Source organism: Mesoplodon densirostris, chromosome 16 (genome assembly GCF_025265405.1).
Source record: "Mesoplodon densirostris isolate mMesDen1 chromosome 16, mMesDen1 primary haplotype, whole genome shotgun sequence".
In the NCBI taxonomy this organism is placed as follows: Eukaryota; Metazoa; Chordata; class Mammalia; order Artiodactyla; family Ziphiidae; genus Mesoplodon; species Mesoplodon densirostris.
In genome coordinates, this window is record NC_082676.1 from 57,735,035 (window position 1) to 57,753,414 (window position 18,380).

At 46.4% G+C, this 18,380-nt stretch overlaps 1 protein-coding gene across 1 annotated transcript in view; it reads left to right on the forward strand.

The window, feature by feature from the left end:
- LOC132476971 (uncharacterized) overlaps window positions 1-18,380 on the forward strand; it is a 146,755-nt gene that overhangs the window by 57,961 nt on the left and 70,414 nt on the right. Inside the window, exons 25-30 of the mRNA XM_060079224.1 lie at window positions 3,249-3,435; window positions 4,534-4,689; window positions 5,148-5,281; window positions 6,477-6,635; window positions 12,886-13,066; window positions 17,017-17,228. Coding sequence (XP_059935207.1) covers window positions 3,249-3,435; window positions 4,534-4,689; window positions 5,148-5,281; window positions 6,477-6,635; window positions 12,886-13,066; window positions 17,017-17,228 — 1,029 coding nt within the window. The remainder of the gene's footprint in view (window positions 1-3,248; window positions 3,436-4,533; window positions 4,690-5,147; window positions 5,282-6,476; window positions 6,636-12,885; window positions 13,067-17,016; window positions 17,229-18,380) is intronic.

The window sequence follows — 18,380 nt, forward strand, 5'->3', positions numbered from 1 at the left end:
GATGGAATTTATTTAGCTGTTTCCGTAGTGGAGGGCTCTGGAGTTTTTCCCGGGTTCTTGGCCTTATAAATCACCCTTCCATCTTCAGGGTAAACTTTTAGCAGTGGAATTCCTGGAGCAAAGGTGTGTGCGTTTTTCTCTTCGTTATAGGTACTTCTTTTTTTTTTTTGTGGTACGTGGACCTCTCACTGTTGTGGCCTCTCCCGTTGCGGAGCACAGGCTCCGGACGCGCAGGCTCAGCAGCCATGGCTCACGGGCCCAGCTGCTCCGTGGCATGTGGGATCTTCCCGGACCGGGGCACGAACCCGTGTCCCCCACATCGGCAGGCGGACTCTCAACCACTGCGCCACCAGGGAATCCCCCGTTATAGGTACTTTTTAAGGTTCTCAACCAGGAGGACCTGGATGGGACTCAGTGGGTCCATTGAAGCCCCTGCAATTGTGCAGAAGTTTTGTGTCTGTCCCCCTTCTGGGGAGAGGGTTTAGACCTTCCATCTGATGCTCAAGCAGGTCAGTGACTCCAAAAAGGATAAAAACAGCAGCTGTAGACTCTCTCCTGCCAAGCGGGACCTCTGGGCCCCTTTGGCCCTGAGGCTGGTCCTCAGTCTCCAGTGATTTCTCAGAGAGATCTGGGTTGAAAATCTGGAGCCAGGGCTGGAATCTTTGCTACATAAACACACTCTCAGCTCCTAGATCTGCTTCCTGTCCGGGTGGGAAGACCAAGTATCAGGGGAGAGCATCTTCCTCCTAAAGCCCCAGCTGCTTGACGGCTGAGACTACGAGTCGTTTTCAGAGCTCCCGGGAGCCCTCGAAGCAATTCCTGTTCACTAAGCGCACAAGTGCTAATTGCCTGCACCTCCCTGCAGACCTGCCTGCCGCTCTCCAGAGGGCTGTCTGCAGCCTGGAAACATTGGCCTTTAGAGAAACTCCAGTTCTAGCTGCCTCAGACCCATCATGATTAATGGTAACAGCTGGCGCTCTGGAACTTTCCAAAGCCTGTTCTCGGGGGGGCCACGGGTGGCTTTGACCCCGGGTGCCTCTTTTAGTCCTCTCGGTAAGCTCATAGGAGATGAGGAAACTAAGGCAGATGAGCTCAGGAATACAAAGCAGCAAAGCTGAGTTCAACTCAGCTGAGTGTTTATGGGGTTTAAGGATGGCGTGGAGGAAAGTGTTAGATTTCAGTGCCCCCTCCCCTGGGTGCAATGATAGAGCATCCCCAAGTCCCAGGTTACCTGGAGAGCCCCAGTTTACCACTGACCCAGCTCAATAGGATTAGTGGTCTCTTTAACCGTTAAGTGTCCTGGTTTGGATGAGAAATTCTCCAGTCATCCTGTTCATGGGCTGCACTTTGAAAACAACTACAGCTAGTGCCGAGAAGCTTTTGATACAAACCAGAGAAAATCATCTCCAAGACACAACGTGAAGTGCAAGAAGCAGAGCAGAGTGGAGAGCCTGCATCTGTTTTTGTGCAGAGCGAGAGGGAACGTGCACGTGTGTGGTGGAGTGCACACGTACACACACGTGCGTGCACACGCACATATACACACATACATACAGACTCACACATACATATAGGCCCATGCTATCTCTGGAAGATGCCCAAGAAGTGGACACAGTGGTTGCCTTGAGGGAGACTGGGAGACCAAGAAGGGGAATGAAACCTATATTTTTCATTGCCTTTATTAATTTATTCAACGACTGTTTATCAAGCACCTACAATGTGTGGGGAAGACAGCACACAAAAGAGATACACAAAGTTCTCTCCTTTTGGAGCTTACATTCTCATAGGAGAGATAATCAGTCAAATAAATAAGCAAATTGTGGTGATAGGTGAGTGTAAGCTCTATAGGAAAAGGGAATCAGTGAGCTGGATCCAGGGGTCTGAAGTTATGTGAGAAGAAGGGTCTGAGGGTTGGCTTCAGTTTTATTTTTTTTAATTTTTATTATTTTTAAAAAATTTATTTGGCTGCGCTGGGTCTTAGTTGCAGCACGTGGGATCTTTGTTGCAGCATGTGGGATCTTTCTTTAGTAGCGGCACGTGGGATCTTTAGTTGCGGCATGTGGGATCTAGTTCCCTGACCAGAGATCGAACCCGGGCCCCCTGCATTGGGAGTGTGGAGTCTTAGCCACTGGACCACCAGGGAAGTTCCACGGCTTCAGTTTTAAATAGGCTGACAGGGTAAGCCTGATTGAGAAGATAGCTTTTAGCTAAGACATAAAGCATGTGCGGAAGAGAGCCATGTGGTTCTCTGGGGGAAGGGTATTGCAAGTAAAGAGCACAACATGTGCAAAGGTTCTGGGGCAGGAATGTGCACAGAGTGTTAGAAGCACAGCCTGAGGCCCCATGTGCTTGGAGCGGAATAGGAGAAGGGACAGAAAGGTGGGAGGCCAGATCGTGTAAGCCTTTGCCAAAGAGTAATCAGAAGAGAGTGATTTGTGACTGTGGTCAAGGAACAAAAGCAAAAATAGGATTTACAAGAGAGTATAAAGTAGTGGACAGTCTGGAAATAGTGAGGTCGTTTTTACATCTTTTGGGTAAACAGATCAGCTGGCAGCAGCAGAGAGGTCCGTAGGATTGGTCCACAGTTGGCGTGGCCGTCAGAGATGACAGCTGCCATTGCTATGGGCTGTAGTTGCTCTGGAAAACCTCAGTGATGGAGACACAGAGCATGTATGGGGCCATCTGTGTGTCCTGCCTCCCGGTGTCTGTGGGCAGTTTTGCCTTCGTCTGGCCAGGGCTGCGCTGGTGACTTCCGGAGAAAGTCTTGGCCTTGTTGGCCTTTGCAAGGACTTTGGCTTTTACCCTGAGGAAGAGAGGTGTGCCATGATCCTATGAGTCTGGAAGGGCTTGCCCTGGTCACCAGGGTGGGAGCCAGGAGATCCAGGAGAAGAATGTCACAGGAACGCAGTGGCAATGAGCAGGCTCAAGCCGGGGCAGTGGTGCAAGTGACTGAAGTGGTCGGGTCCCAGAATATTCTGCAGGGAGTGCTGGCCAGAGTCCCTGATAGATTGGACAGGGTGTTGAGGTTGGGGGGAGAGGGAGGAAGGGTCCTTCAAACTTATGTCTGAATTTGTAACAGAGATGACCTATTTTGAACAATATCAAGCTTAAGAAATTGCAGCAGGATCAGCCTAGAAACCCATTAACCAGGCTGTGTCTCCTGCCCTCTGTCCGGTCCTGGTTCTTGCGGTCCGGGTGGAGCCTGCTGGCAGAGCCTGTCCCCTCAAGGGATGCTGGGGCCTTTCCAGGGCCGGAGCAACCTGTGGCCAGCAGCAGGTGGTGAGGCTCAGCAGGTCGAGGCCCAGCTGGAGGTGAAACTGGTGACATCGGGCAGCCCTGTGGTCCTTGCCGGGAACCTCAGCCGGCAGGCAGGCAGCAGGCTGGCCTTCTCCATGTCATTGAGCAACCTGCTGAGTGACCAGGCACACGTGTCAGGTAGGAGGAGGGACCCCTTTCTGCCACCTGTCTTCAATGGCCAGGCTTGGGGAGGGGAGGGTGGAGTGCCCCATTTGGAGTCCCCATCACCCGATCCCCCAGTATTCACATTCCATCCAGGGAAAATCCAGGCACTGTATCTGCTCGCAGCTTCTGCCTGAGTCACCCAGATGCCCCTCCAATGCGCTCGACTGCTCTGCAGGAACCGTCAACCAGCACCTTTTGCGGTGCTTGGATTCTGACCCACATTACACGTTACACAATGTGTAAAAAACACATTTCGCATTTTGACCCAAATTGCATGGAGCGCTGTTTGTATCTTGAACACACAGCCTGGCCTGGGTACTGACCAATCTGACCAGATCCCACCCTGGTGCCGGAGCTGGCTTGGAGCCCTCCTGGCGATGCTGCTTGTGGGGTGTTCTCGGAGATTCCAGGGGAGTGATGTGAGTGGCTAGGGCTGTTGACTAGCTGGCATATGCTTTTTTTTTTTTTTTTTTTTTTTTTGCGGTACGCGGGCCTCTCACTGCTGTGCCCTCTCCCACTGCGGAGCACAGGCTTCGGACACGCAGGCTCAGCGGCCATGGCTCACGGGCCCAGCCACTCCGCGGCATGTGCGATCTTCCCGGACTGGGGCACGAAGCCGTGTCCCCTGCATCGGCAGGCGGACTCTCAACCACTGCGCCACCAGGGAAACCCTGGCCTATGCATTTTTGGTATTTTAACCTGCATGGCTATACCTGTGTGATCTGGCTGAATATCCGTGTAGCAGAAACAAGTTTCAGAAGGTGAAATTTACCTGATGATCCTTGATGCACTGTCATTTATCTTCTGGTCCATTCTATTTTGTTTTGTTCTACTTTATTTAAAACCTTTTGGTCTGGACCCACAAAAGTGACTTTTGGGGTTGCCACCTGGACAGTGCAAAACACTGTCAGTGGCCCTGATGTCAGCATTCCTTGGCGGAGACTCAGGCATTGGTTCTATCGGGACACCCCCCTGGGCGGTTCCCACTTTCTTTCCTCACCTGGTGCTGGGGGTAGGGCGTCAGTCTCTGGGGCGCAGGCCATGACCACACCATGCCTGCTCTCCCCGCAGCACTGCTGGAGAAGAAGGTGGAGGACGGGCAGCAGGTGGTGGCCCTGGGTGGCGAGCTCTTCGTGCCAGGGCTTGTGGGGCTGCGCACCCTAGGCCTGCTGCAGCAGCGGGCCCGCCTCTGGACCAGCTCCCTGAGGATCAAGTATGGCCTCCTGGGTACGGCACTGCATGCTGGCTGCGGGCGAGGTGGGGAGTGGCCAGACTTGCACCGTCTCCTGGGGCTGTAGCTCCGAGGGCTAAGGTGCCACTGTCACCTTGGGTGTTTTGGCCTCACCATGAGGCTCCTTAGCTAGTGAGTCATTCCATTTGCTTTGTATGGAGCTGAGCGCCTGCTTGTTAAAAAAACAAAACAAACAACACTACGTGTGTGTGTGTGTGTGTGTGTGTGTGTGTGTGTGTTTGTGTGTGGGTGGGTGGGTGGGTGGGTGTTGGGGGGGGACATAAATCTGTCTCTTAAAACCTCCCCATCGGCAGGTTCCAATGAGTGACATTAGGTGAGGCAGATCCAGGGGGCTGGCTGAAGCTGGGCTGTACTGGACGCTCCTCTGCTTGGGATGAGGATGGAGGGCTACCTGGCAGAGGAAAGGCAGGGGTTTTTGGGTTGCCCTGCACAGGTCAGGCGAAGCAGCTGGCACAGGAGTGCAGCACCAGGCAGAAGCTGCGGGTGGAGAGCGGCTCAGAGGCCACCTACAAGCTGGAGCTGGACCATGAACTCCACTGCACGCAGATCCCAGCGTTCAGCCACAAGGTAGGTGCCGGGGCTGGGCGGGGGTCTGGAGAGAGCCCCCGGGGTTAGGGAAGTGGTGGGTGAGCACCCTCAACCCATCCTCAGAGAGATGTATTTACCCAAGGTCATGAATGGGAATGGATTAGGGATTGGAACTTCAGCCTCATCTTTCCCCTGTTCAGTTGGTATTTATTAAATACCTACTCTATGCCCAGCACTGGGGGAGAGCTGTGCTTAAGGCAGCACCTGGTCTCTGCCATCCCATTGCTGGGGGAGGGTGTGTGGTAGAGAGCAAGAGACATGGACCAAATCAAGGGAAACATAAGTGCCATGGGTGGTAAACGGGGCAGAGGCCGAGAGAGCGTAGCACAGGGGAGTCTAATTTGGACAGGGCAGCAGGGAAGGCTTCTTTGGGGGAAATGAATTTTAAGCTGAAAATTAAAATATGAGATAGTTCTGTTCCCAAGGAAGTGTGCCACAGGCAGAGGGAACAGCAAGTGCAAAGGTCCTGGGGCTGGAGGGTGATTGGAGCAGCTGAAGAACTGGTAGTTCATCAGAGTGGCTGGTGGGGTGAGCAAAAGGGAGAAGTGACTGTTCCTTTGTTAATTGTTACAAGTTTGCTTCTTCCCCTGAACTGTTACCCCCACAAGGGAGGGGGCTTCTGGCTTCTTCATTCCTGGCTATCTAGTGCCCAGCGAAGTATCTGCTTGGTACTTGGGGGAAAATGTGTTCAGTGAGTGAATAAATGGATGAGCCTGTGTTGCCTCGACCTGTGGTTCAGAGGTAGGAGGAGACAGTGGCTGCCAGGAGCCCACAGGTGGGAAGCCCTGATCCACAGAGGATCTGTCCAGGGAGCCGGAGGCTGCTGTGGGAGAGTGGGGGGAGGGGGAGATTTTAGGTTCATATGAAGCAGATCAGGAGTCATCTTCCCATGGCAGCTGGTTCTTTCTACTCCTTGTCAGGGCATGGACCAGTGTGGGGCAGGTTAGTTTTTCACCTCGGGACCAGAATTTAAGGGGACACCAGAAACTGTGAAGGTGAATCGTATTCTAATGCAATATTTTACAAAATCAAAACCAGTGCAAAAAAATCCATACTTCCTACAGAGCTGTCACCCCAGATAAGCAAGCCTGCATCTCAGGGCGGGTGGCTGTGAGGAGACTCAGGTCTGCGTACACAAGGCTTCTTTGGGGGTCTCCCTGGTGGGGTGTCCCAGGTCCAGCTGCGGCATGAGGAGGGCTCAGGCCACCTCCACTGGGAGCTGGAGGCGAGCTATGGGAGGCACTGGGATGACAGCCGCAACAAGAGGCACCTCCGCATCAGCCAGACCTTCCAGAACGACTCGGGCCCAGCCCTGAGCAATTACTTCATGGAGGTGAGTCCAGCCTCTGCAGAGCCGCGTCCCTGGGGCTCAGCTTACACATGGCAGCTGGGCAGCCCCGCTGCCTGTTCCTGCAGGTCTTGGTTGTAAGGACGCAGGAGCTATAACTCAGGCTCAGAGACCTTACCTGTGGCATCTTCAGCCCCCACGCCCCTGGGGCAGTTAAACATTTGCTGATGTGCCAAGGATTGCCAAGGGGCAGTTTGCAAGAGGGGCTTGGGAAATACAGATTTCCAGCGTAAAAATGCATTTTGGAAACGGTTCACTTGCAGGTTTTCCTGGAGGGTGAGCTCTTTTTGGTAAATCAGGAGTAACTGAGTGCTTAGCCCCTGAACAGGTATGTGCTCTTACAAGGCACACGTTACCTTTCTGAGTTTCCTAATTGTTTTTTTTTTTTTTTTTTTTTTGGCTGTGTTGGGTCTTCGTTTCTGTGTGAGGACTTTCTCTAGTTGCGGCAAGCAGGGGCCACTCTTCATCGTGGCGCATGGGCCTCTCACTATCGCAGCCTCTATTGTTGCGGACCACAGGCTCCAGACGCGCGGGCTCAGTAGTTGTGGCTCACGGGCCTAGTTGCTTCGCAGTATGTGGGATCTTCCCAGACCAGGGCTCGAACCTGTGTCCCCTGCATTGGGAGGCAGATTCTCAACCACTGCACCACCAGGGAAGCCCCCTTAACTGTTTTTAAAAATGTTTAATTGTGGTAAAATATACGTAACATGACGACCATTTTCACCATTTTTAGGCTCAGCGGCATTAAGCACATTCATATTGTGTGGCCATCACCACTGTCTATCTCAAGAACTTTTTCATCTTATAGAACTGAAACTCTGAACCCATTAAACAGTAACTCTCCATCCTTCCCTCCCCCAGGCCCTGCCACCACCAATCTACTTTCTGTCTCTCTGAATTTCACCTCTCTAGGTAAACTCATATAAGTGGAATTGTATAGTATCTGCCTTTTTGTGACTGGCCTATTTCACTTGGCATAATGTCCTCAAGGTTTATCCACGTTGTAACATGAGTCAGAATTTCCTTCCTAGTCTGGATAATATTCCATTGTATGGATGGACCCCGTTTTTTGATCCATTCATTCATCAGTGGACACTTGGCTTCCACATGTGGCTTGTGTGAATAGTGCTGCTATGAACATGAGTGTACTAATATCTGTATGAGTCCCTGATTTCCATTCTTTGGGGTGTATATCCTGAAGTGGAATTGCTGGATCATACAATAATCTGACTTTTAATTTTTTGAGAAACTGCCATACTCTTTTCCATAGCAGCTGTGCCATTTCACCATCTTAACATCAGCACACCAGTTCTCTACTGGTGTGGTTCTCTACTGGCTGGTTCCAGTTTCTCTATATCCTCACCAACACTTCTTGATTTCTGGGGTATTTTTTATAGTAGCCATCTTAATGCATATGAGGATCTTGTAGTTTTGATTTGCATTTCCTTAGTGATTGATGACGTTGAGCATCTTTTCATGGGCTTATTGGCTGTTTAATTATCATCTTTAGAGAAATGTCTATTCACATCCTTAGCCCATTTTGAATCAGGTTGTTTGATTTTGTTGTTGTGGTTGTTCAATTGTAGTTCTTTATATGTTCTGGATATTAATGCCTTATAAGATATATAGTTTACAAATATTTTCTCCCATTCCGTGGGTTGCCTTTTTACTCTATGAATAGCATCCTTTGTTGCACAAAAATTTTTAATTTTGATGTCGTTCAGCTTATTTTTACTTTTGTTGCCTGTGTTTTAGGTGTCATGTTCAATAAATCAATTGCCAAATCCAATGTCACGAAGCTTTTCAATCCCATGTTTTCTTCCAAGAGTTTTATGGTTTTAGTTCTCATGTTTAGGTCTCTGATCCATTTTGAGTTAAACTGTGTATATGGTATAAGATAAGGATCCAACTTCATTCTTTTGCATTGAATATACAGCACCATTTGTTGAAAAGTCCTTTCCCCCAACCATAAATGTGAGAGTTTATTTCTGGGCAATCTGTTGTATTCCATTGGTCTATGTGTCTGTCTTTTATGTCACAACATACAGTTTTACATTTTTTTTCTTTTTTTTTTTTGCGGTACACGGGCCTCTCACTGTTGTGGCCTCTCCCGTTGCGGAGCACAGGCTCCGGACGCGCAGGCTCAGCAGCCATGGCTCACAGGCCCAGCCGCTCCGCGGCACGTGGAATCCTCCCGGACCCGGGCATGAACCCATGTCCCCTGCATCAGCAGGCGGACTGTCAACCACTGTGCCACCAGGGAAGCCCACAACATACTGTTCTGATTACTGTAGCTTTGTGAGACCTCCCATTTCGTTCTTCTTTTTCAAGATTGTTTTGGCTATTTGGGGGTCACTTAAGATTCCATATGAATTTTAAGATGGACTTTTCTATTTCTACCAAAAAAATACCGTTGAGATTTTGATAGGGATTGCATTAAATCTGTAGATTGCTTTGGGTAGTATTGAACCTTAACAATATTAAGTCTTCCAATCCATGAACACAAGATGTCTTTCCATTTATTTATGTCTTCTCTAATTTCTTTCAGCAATGTTTTGTAGTTTTCAGTGTACAAGTCTTTTGCCTCCCTGCTTAACTTCATTCCTAAGTATTACGTTGATTTTAAATCATACTAATACTCCATGAATAAATTCTCCTTGTGAAAAAATGTAACATTTAAAGTAAGGTTAAAATCCCCTTTCACAGTTACTATCCCTTTTCCTGGTCCCCTCCTCAGCTGCCTGGAGAGAACCATGGTTATAATCTGGAGAACTGGAAAGGAGATCTTTTTCTATACATTTGCTCTGTGGAGCTGTCACAAGCACTTAGTTTTGTTTGGTGAGTCATGTTGTATGTCCTTTAGCAATGGATCTTGGAGAACTTCCCGTGTTGTTATTGTTGTTGTTAATTTATTTATTTACTTATTTTTGGCTGCGTTGGGTCTTCGTTGCTGCGCACGGGCTTTCTCTAGTTGCGGTGAACAGGGTCGACTCTTCGTTGCGGTGCACGGGCTTCTCATTGCGGTGGCTTCTCTTGTTGTGGAGCACACTCTAGGCATGTGGGCTTCAGTAGTTGTGGCTCGCGGGCTCTAGAGCGCAGGCTCAGTAGTTGTGGCACATGGGCTTAGTTGATCTTCCCGGACCTGAGCTCAAACCCATGTCTCCTGCATTGGCAGGCAGATTCTTAACCACTGCGCCACCAGGGAAGCCCCTATTGAATCGTATTCTTGATTGAAGTCGTCCTTGAATAACCTTACCTACCTCTGATCACGCCCTGATTCTGTCAACAGAAGCAGAAGTTTCTTATTTCTGGAAAACATCTGGCCCCAAGGGTTTTAGTGAAGAGATTAGAGGTTTGTGGCAGCATTTCTGCAAGCCTCCATAAGTGTGGCAGACACCATGCTAGGTTCTGGGGAGACAGGTATGAGTAAGATAATCTTTATCTTTAAGAAGCTGACAGTGAGTAGAAGAGGGAAAGGCAGAGTGATCAATGGTGAGCCATTAATTATGGCCAGACCATTTGTCAGAGGCTTTGTTTGTATTATCTCATTTAATCCTGTGAGGCAAGAATTATCTGTTCTCACTTTACAGAAGAGAAATGGTGTAAACAGACTTAGCTTACTATGTGGCAGAATTGGGTTTGAAAGTCCAGTCTGCCTCCTTTCAAACCACAGGCTCTTAGCCACTTGGCTGGACTGAATAGTACCAGACTTAATTTACTATAAAATAATTGACTAAATGATCTGTCAAGAGAAAACTCTTCCCAGTTCATTCTATGCAGCCATTATTATCCTGATGCCCAAACCAGAGAAAGACATCATAAGAAAAGAAAAACTAAAGACCATTATCTCTTATAAATACAGATGCAAAATCCGCAAGAAAATACTACCAAACTGAATTCAGCAGTATATAAAAAGGATTATACAACATGACCAAATGGGGTTTATCCCAGGAATGCAAGGTTGGTTTAACATTTGAACATCCATCAAGGTAATACATCATATTAATAGAATAAAGAACAAAAACCACATGATCATTTCAATAGACACAGAAAAGTATCTGGCACAACACCATACCTTTTCATGATAAAAGTACCCAACAGTCTAGCAATGGAAGGGCACTTCCTCAACCTGATAAAGGCCATCTATGAAAAACCCACAGCTAATATCATACTTAATGGCAAAAGGCTAAATACTTTCCCCCTAAGATCAGTAACAAGATAGGATGTCTGCTTTCACCATTTGTATTTAACATTGTGCTGGAGGTTCTAGCTAGGGTGATTAGGCCAAAAAGAAAAAAGAACTGAAGAAAAGGCATCTAGATTGGAAAGGAAGAAGTAAAACTCTTTCTATTTACAGATGATACAATCTTGTATATAGAAGACCCGAATGAACTCACCAAAAAATCTATTAGAGCTAATAAATGAGTTCATCAAAGTTTCAGGATACAGGATTAATATACAAAAATTAGTTGTATTTCTCTACACTAGCAATGAAAAACCTGAAAATGAAATTAAGAAAGCAATTTCATTTACATTATCATCAAAAGGAATAATACTTAGGAATAAATTTAACAAAAGAATGTAAAACTTATACTCTCAAAACTACAAAACATTGTTGAAAGAAATTCAAGAAAACCTAAATAAATGGGAAGACATCCCATGTACTTGGATTGGAATATTTAATGTGACGTTGGCAATACTTCCTAAATTGATCTCCAGATTCAATGGTCCCCATCTATTCCTATCAAAACCCGAGTTATCTTTTTGCTAAAATTGACAAGCTGATCCTAAAATTCATGTGGAATTTCAAGGGACCCAGAGTAGACACAACTGTCTTGAAAGAGAAGAACAAAGTTAGAGGATTCACTTTTATCGATTTCAAAACTTACTTCAAATCTACAGTAATTAAAACAGTATTATGGTAGTGGTGTAAGGATAGACATATAGACCAACAGAATAGACTTGGGAATCCAGAAATAAACCCTTGTATTTACAGTTAGTTGATTTTCGACAAGGGTGCCAAGATAATTGAAGAGGGGAAAGAATAGTCTTTTCAACAAATGGTGCTGGGACAATGGATATTCACGTGTAGGAGTATGAAGTTGGACCCTTACCTCATACCATATATAAAAAAAAACCTCAAAATAGGTTGTAGACGTAAATTTAAGAATTATGAAACTCTTAGAGGAAAACATAAGAGTAAATCTTTATGACCTTTGATTAGGCAAGGGTTTCTGAGATATGACACTGAAAGTATAAGTAATAACAAAAATACTTTGGTCTTCATCAAACTTAAAAACATTTGTGCTTCAAAGGACACCATCAAGGAAGTGAAATAACAGCCCACAGAAGGGAAGAAAACATCTGCAAATCGTATGTCTGAAAAGGGATTTGTATCCAGAATATATGAAGAACTCTTACAACTCAACAAGAAAAAGACAAAGGATTTGAATAGATATTTCTCTGAAGAAGGTACACAAGTGGCCAATAAGTACATGAAAAGTTGCTTAACCTAATTAGTCAGTAGGGAAATTCAAATCAAAACCACAGTGAGATACTGCTTCAAATCCACTAGCATAGCTGAAACGAAAAAAAATAATAATAACAAGTGTTGGTGAGGATGCAGGGAAATTAGAACTCATATTCCTGGGATCATAAAATGGTGTGACTGGAAAAAGAGTTTGGTGTTTCCTTAAAATGTTAAACACAGAGTTACCATATGACCCAACAATTCTACTCCTAGGTACTCAAGAGAATTGAAAACTTATGTCCACACAAAACATTTATAGCAGCATTATTCATAATATCCCCAAAGTAGAAACAACCCAAATGTTCATCAAAGGGTGAATAGATAAAGTGATTTATCCACACAATAGAATGTTATTCAGTAATAAAAATGAACTTCTGACACCTGCTACAACATGGATGAACCTTGAAAGCATCATGCTAAGTGCAAGAAGCCAGACACCAAAGGCCACAGACTGTATGATTCTATTTGTAAGCAATGTCCAGAATAGGTAAATTCATAGAGACAGAAAGTAGGTTAAAGGTTTCCGGGGTCTGTGGGAAGGAGGCAATGGGGAGTGACTGCTAACGAGTGCAGGGTTTCTTTTTGAGGTGGGGTGGGGCAATTCCTGGTAGCCAGGGATCTCAGGTTGCAGTGGAGAGCCAATGGAATGTTCTAGGTCAGGAATAGCATGATCTGATTTGCGTCTTGGGTGTGGGTCTCCTCCAGTTTGTCTTGCAGGTGCCCACGAGGCAGGTGGATTACCATACGCAGCTGCACCACTTGAGCCTCCGCCAGCCCCATGTGGAGAGCAGCACATACCTGAAGGTGCAGTACAATGGGCGGCTGCCCTTTGTGGCAGGCTTGCAGTGGAAGGACACATCCAGGGCCACCCTGTGGAAGTGGGAAGGTGAGTGTCATCTAGGGAGTGTCCTTGGCTAGTGGTGAAGATTTCTGCCCTCTAGGCCTTTGCTCAAGCCATGCCTGCTAACTGGAACACCCTTCCCTTTTGTTTGCCTGGGTAATTCAAGACTCAGACCTCACATGCGGCCCAGGAAACTTAAAATCACATCCTGATTTCTTACCCTCACCCATAGAGCACTACATTACAGGGCCTTGCCTACTTCTCCAACCTTATCTCACCCTACTTTTCCCATTGCCCATCATCCTGCAGCCCTACTGGCCTCTCTTCTGCTCCCCAGACTTACCTCAGGGCCTTTGCACTTGCTGTTCTTTCTCCCTGGAACACTCTTTCTCTCATTTAAAAAATGAATTTACCATGGTTTTATCCTTGAATTAATTTTTTGAACTAATTTTTATTTTTATTGAAGTAATACATAGTTTAAAAAGTGAATTAGACTATGACTTGGTAATTGTTGAAGATTGGGTGAGTGTTATATGGGAGCTCATAATATTCTCTGTGTTCATGTAATGTGTACTTGAAAAAATTTTTAAGTTTTTAAAAGTTAAAGTTATAGCAAATACAGTAATTTTCTGCTTCACATCTTCCAATCCCAAATTTTGCTGAAAATGGCAAGCACTGTAAATTCTTTTTGCTGTTTCTCATCAGACCCTCCATCTTTTAAAATAATCACACTTATTTCTTGATTTTTCTTTCATAGGCATTCTCAATATATTTCTTACTAGAGAGGAAGAAAATTTAACTCTTACACCAGCCCTTTTCACATGCCTATTTCCCTCCATCCCCCTAATAGAGTTATAGTTTGTTAATATTCGATGTTTACATCATTGTGGTGATAAATGTCCCTCACAGCTGAGGCACATGGTATACTAGGATTCTAACATTTTGTTTTTCCTGGAGTTATAATAGCCTTTTTTCCGTGTTTGATTAGTTTTCTATTTTCCTCCTACTGATTATTCCCAGAAGTTTTAGCAACAATGCAAAATTCTTCTTCAGATGGTTGAACACGTCAGGTTACTTATCAGCTTCAATCAGTTCTCATATTTTTCTTGTAGACCCTCTTCCTGGAGCCTCTGTTCTGCTGCTCCAGTGTAGACCAGTTGCACAGCTGTAGTCCTAGGGCATCCCCTCACTGTCATCCTGGGAGTGCCTTCCACTTCTCTGGGTCACAGCCCCTGCTTCTTGCACTCATGTCATCTTCTTTCTTGGTTAACTCTTTTGTTCTGATGGAGTGCATCTTCCAGTAGCTTCCTGAGAGAGGGTGCATGGGAGGTACATTCATTAGCTAGGGCTGCTTTAACCCATTACCGCAAACTGGGTGGCTTTAAACAACAGAAATTTATTCTCTCACAGTCCTCAAGACTAGAATTTTGAAATTAAGGTGCCACTTTCTCTCTGTGGCCCTGGGTAGAATCCTTCCTGCCTCTTCCTACTTGTAGTGGTGACCACTGATGCTTGATGTTCCTTGGTTTGTAGCTACATTGCTCTAATCTCTGCCTCTGTTGTCACATGGTGCTCTGTGTGTGTGTCTGTGTCTGTGTCCAAACTTCTCTCTTCATATAAGGACACCACTCGTATCAGATTTAGGGTCTCCCCTACTCCAGTATGATCTTATTTTAACTAATTTTATCTGCAATGACCCCATTCCCAAATAAGATCACATTTTGAGGTACCAGGGGTTAGGACTTCGTATCTTTTTGACAGACACAATTCAAGCTATAACAGGATGTAAACATTTTGAAACCCTGAATGTTTAAACTGTCTTTTTTCTTTTTTGATGTGGACGGTTTTTAAAGTCTTTATTGAATTTGTTACGATATTGCTTCTGTTTTATGTTTTGATTTTTTGGCTGCGATGTATATGGGATCTTAGCTCCCCAACCAGGGATGGAACCCGCACCCCTTGCATTGGAAGGCAAACTCCTAACTACTGGACCGCCAGGGAAGTCCCTAAATTGTCTTTTTTTGATTTCGCTGAATAGAGAATTCTAGGCTGGAAATTATTTTCCCTTGGGATTTTTTTTTTTTTTTTTTTTTTTGCAGTATGCGGGCCTCTCACTGTTGTGGCCTCTCCCGTTGCGGAGCACAGACTCCGGACGCACAGGCTCAGCAGCCATGGCTCACGGGCCCAGCCGCTCCGAGGCATATGGGATCTTCCCAGACCGGGTCACGAACCCGCGTCCCCTGCATCGGCAGGCGGACTCTCAACCACTGCGCCACCGGGGAAGCCCTCCCTTGGGATTTTTGAAGACATTGCTCCACTGTTGATTTGAATCAGTTGAGAGGTCTGGTGCTATTTGTGATCCATCATCTTTTGTCTGTGACCATTTTCTCACTCTCTGGAAGCTTCCAGGAGCTTCTCTTTATTCCTAGTGTCTTTAAATCTTATGATGATGAGCCTTGGTGTGAATCTCTTTTCATTCACCGTACTGAGCACTTAGGCCCTTTCCATTTGGAGACACACCATTTGGGTCTTGGTAATTTTCTTGTACAGTTTCTTTGGTAATTTCCTTCCTTCTGTGTTCTGGAATTCCTGTTGGTCAGATGTTTTCCTCAGAAACTAAGCGTTTAATTTTCTTTCTTTTCTCCCCTTTGTTCTATCTCTTTGTCCTTTTGTTCTGTTGTGAGGGCTGATTTCCTCAACTTCATCTGCCAGCCCCTCTACTGTTGTTTTAATTTTTAGCTAGCTTATATTCCCAAGAGCTCATTTTTTGTTCCTGAAAGTTCTTTTCTTAGAGTGTCCTGCTCCATGAATGCATTGTCTTCTCTTCTCTGAGAGCATAAATTATAGAATTGGGGGGCTTTGGTCTGTTCTCCCTGAGTTTCTTTTTTCTTTTTGTTTCTGAAGTTCCTGTTAGTGGCTTTTCCCACATGCCAGGCAAGACTTGGATATGTGCTTTTGTTTAAGAGTTGGTCACTTGGAACTTGTTTGGAAGGGTGCTCTATGTGCGTGAGGGTGGTGCTCTTTTTTAAAAAAATTATTTTATTGAAGTGTAGTTGATTTACAATGTTGTGTTAATTTCTGCTGTACAGCAAAGTGATTCAGTTATACATATATATGCATTTTTTTCGTATTCTTTTCCATTATGGTTTATCACAGGATATTGAATATAGTTCCCTGTGCTATACAGTAGGACCTTGTTGTTTATCCATCCTATGTATAATAGTTTGCATCTGCTAATCCCAACTCCCAATCCATACCTCCCTCACCTCACATTATGCAAAATGTCAACTTTTTGATGATGATGATGATTGGTCTTTACTCTTCTGAATGGGTGCTTCCTCTATCCCAAGACCCAGTGATCAGTACTGTTGTGCCCATTTTACAGATGGTGGAAGCACGGGTTCGAAGAGGTCATACAGCTTGGAAGAGTAAAGGCCATGTTCTTGATCACCACACCCCAGTGTCCCCTCTCCAACTGTCCCAGCATTTCTTTTGTCTAATATGTCATCATGAAAAAATTTCAAACATACAGAAAAGTGCAAAGAGTTGTGCAGTGAACACCAACATACTCTCAACCTAGATTCTACCATTAACATTTTACTCCACCTGCCTTCTTACACATCTGCCCACTTATCCATCCATCTTATTTGTTGGTGCAGGTCAAATTAAGTTGTAAACTTCAGTACAATTTCACCCCTACACATGTCAGTATTATATCATTAGCTAGAGCGAATTGCACACATCTCCAGGGTACCATTTGATGAGTTTCGACAGGTGCACAGACCCGTGAAACCCAAGCGCCTGCCAAAATTCAGAACGTTACCATCATTCCAGAAAGTTCCCTTATGCTCCGTCCCAGTCATTCCAAGTTTTGAGATACGCCCATAGTGACCGTGATGAGACAATGGGAGCCTCTAGCTCGCTGCCTGCGCTCCCTTCTTCAAAAGCTCCCTTCTTGCCAGGGATACCAGTTTCTTCCTCTCTGCCTCTCTCAGGAGCCTTGAACCTGGATAGTCCATGGCTGATGGTCTCTGCGGCTCACAGGCTGTACTGGCCCCACCGAGCCACGTTCCAGGCTGTTTTGGAGCTGACGCTGGGCAAGGCCTGGACCCTCAAGAATCTGGTGATGAACATGGCCTGCAAGAGCCAAGGCCTCCGCAGGGAGGGCAAGATCCACGTCTACACCCCAGCTACCACCTACCTCCGGGTGCGCATGCTCGGCCACACCACCTGCCCCTCACTCCCGCCCCCGCAGACAGGGAGCCTGATTTCCTGCAGTTTAGATCTTCTGTGCAGAGGGTCAAAACCGAGGTCCTCGGTCGATAACAGGTGGCAAATGTGTGAAGTCTGGCTCACACACTATTAACATTCTTCAGAACTTGTTGCCAAGTGAGTTTGGGAGAGGGAAACAAAATAAATCTCAATTTCCCATATTCTTGCTTAGCAGCTGATAAAGTAAAATATTAAAGTAGTTTGAACTGGTACCTCGGAAACAAGTAGACATCAGTCGGGCTTTTGCCTAAATCCAGAATGGAAACTTCAAGGATGTAGGTCAGTTTCCCACCACCTGCTCAGTGTAAGTCTGCTTCTTTGCACACATTTGATCATTTGACCGTAGAAGCATAACAGGGTTTGGAAGAAAACAAACCAGAGAAGGACTTCCCTGGTGTCACACATGGGAACCTGGCACATCAAGCCTCTCCCTGTGTTGGATGATGAGCGGACACAGGGTGTGGTCCAGGCCTGACGTGGGCCCAGAAGGAGGCAGCTTGGTGGGCGTGCTAGGGGACAGCTCAGTCCCCTCTGAGGCAGGGTCCAGGTGGCACCAGGGTGGAGTCAGAAGGAGCAGGTGACTCCTGGCAAGCTTAGGGACCCTGAGGAGGCCACTGTGTGACAGATAGACCCAGGACAGGATACAGGGTGGGGTTGACCAGCCCGTTCCTTCAGATGACCCAGCCCAGGGAGGGGCGGATGGTGGCCTGGTGGTTTGAAGGTGTAGCTGACGGATTTGCTGACGGATTTGCTGATGGATTGGTTGGGGGAGGGGGTGAAGAAAAGACAAGTAACCCCAAGTTTTTGGTTCAAGCAGCTGGGTGGAAGCAGGTGCCATTTGCTGAGATGGGGAAGCCAGCAGTGAAGGGCCTGCAGGTTCTGGGGGTGACCTGAGGTCGGTGACATAGCGGGTAAGGTCTTGGGGAGTTCTAGTATTTGTCAGGAGGTTCAGTAATTCCCAAAGCCCATCTTGGCCCTGTCACCTCTCCTCGTGAGTCCCCTGAGGGAGCTGCGTGAACAAGGGACAGAGGCCAGCCGGGCATGAGGCACCTTGATGTTCCTAGTAGGGCTTGTGCCGAGGGCGGTG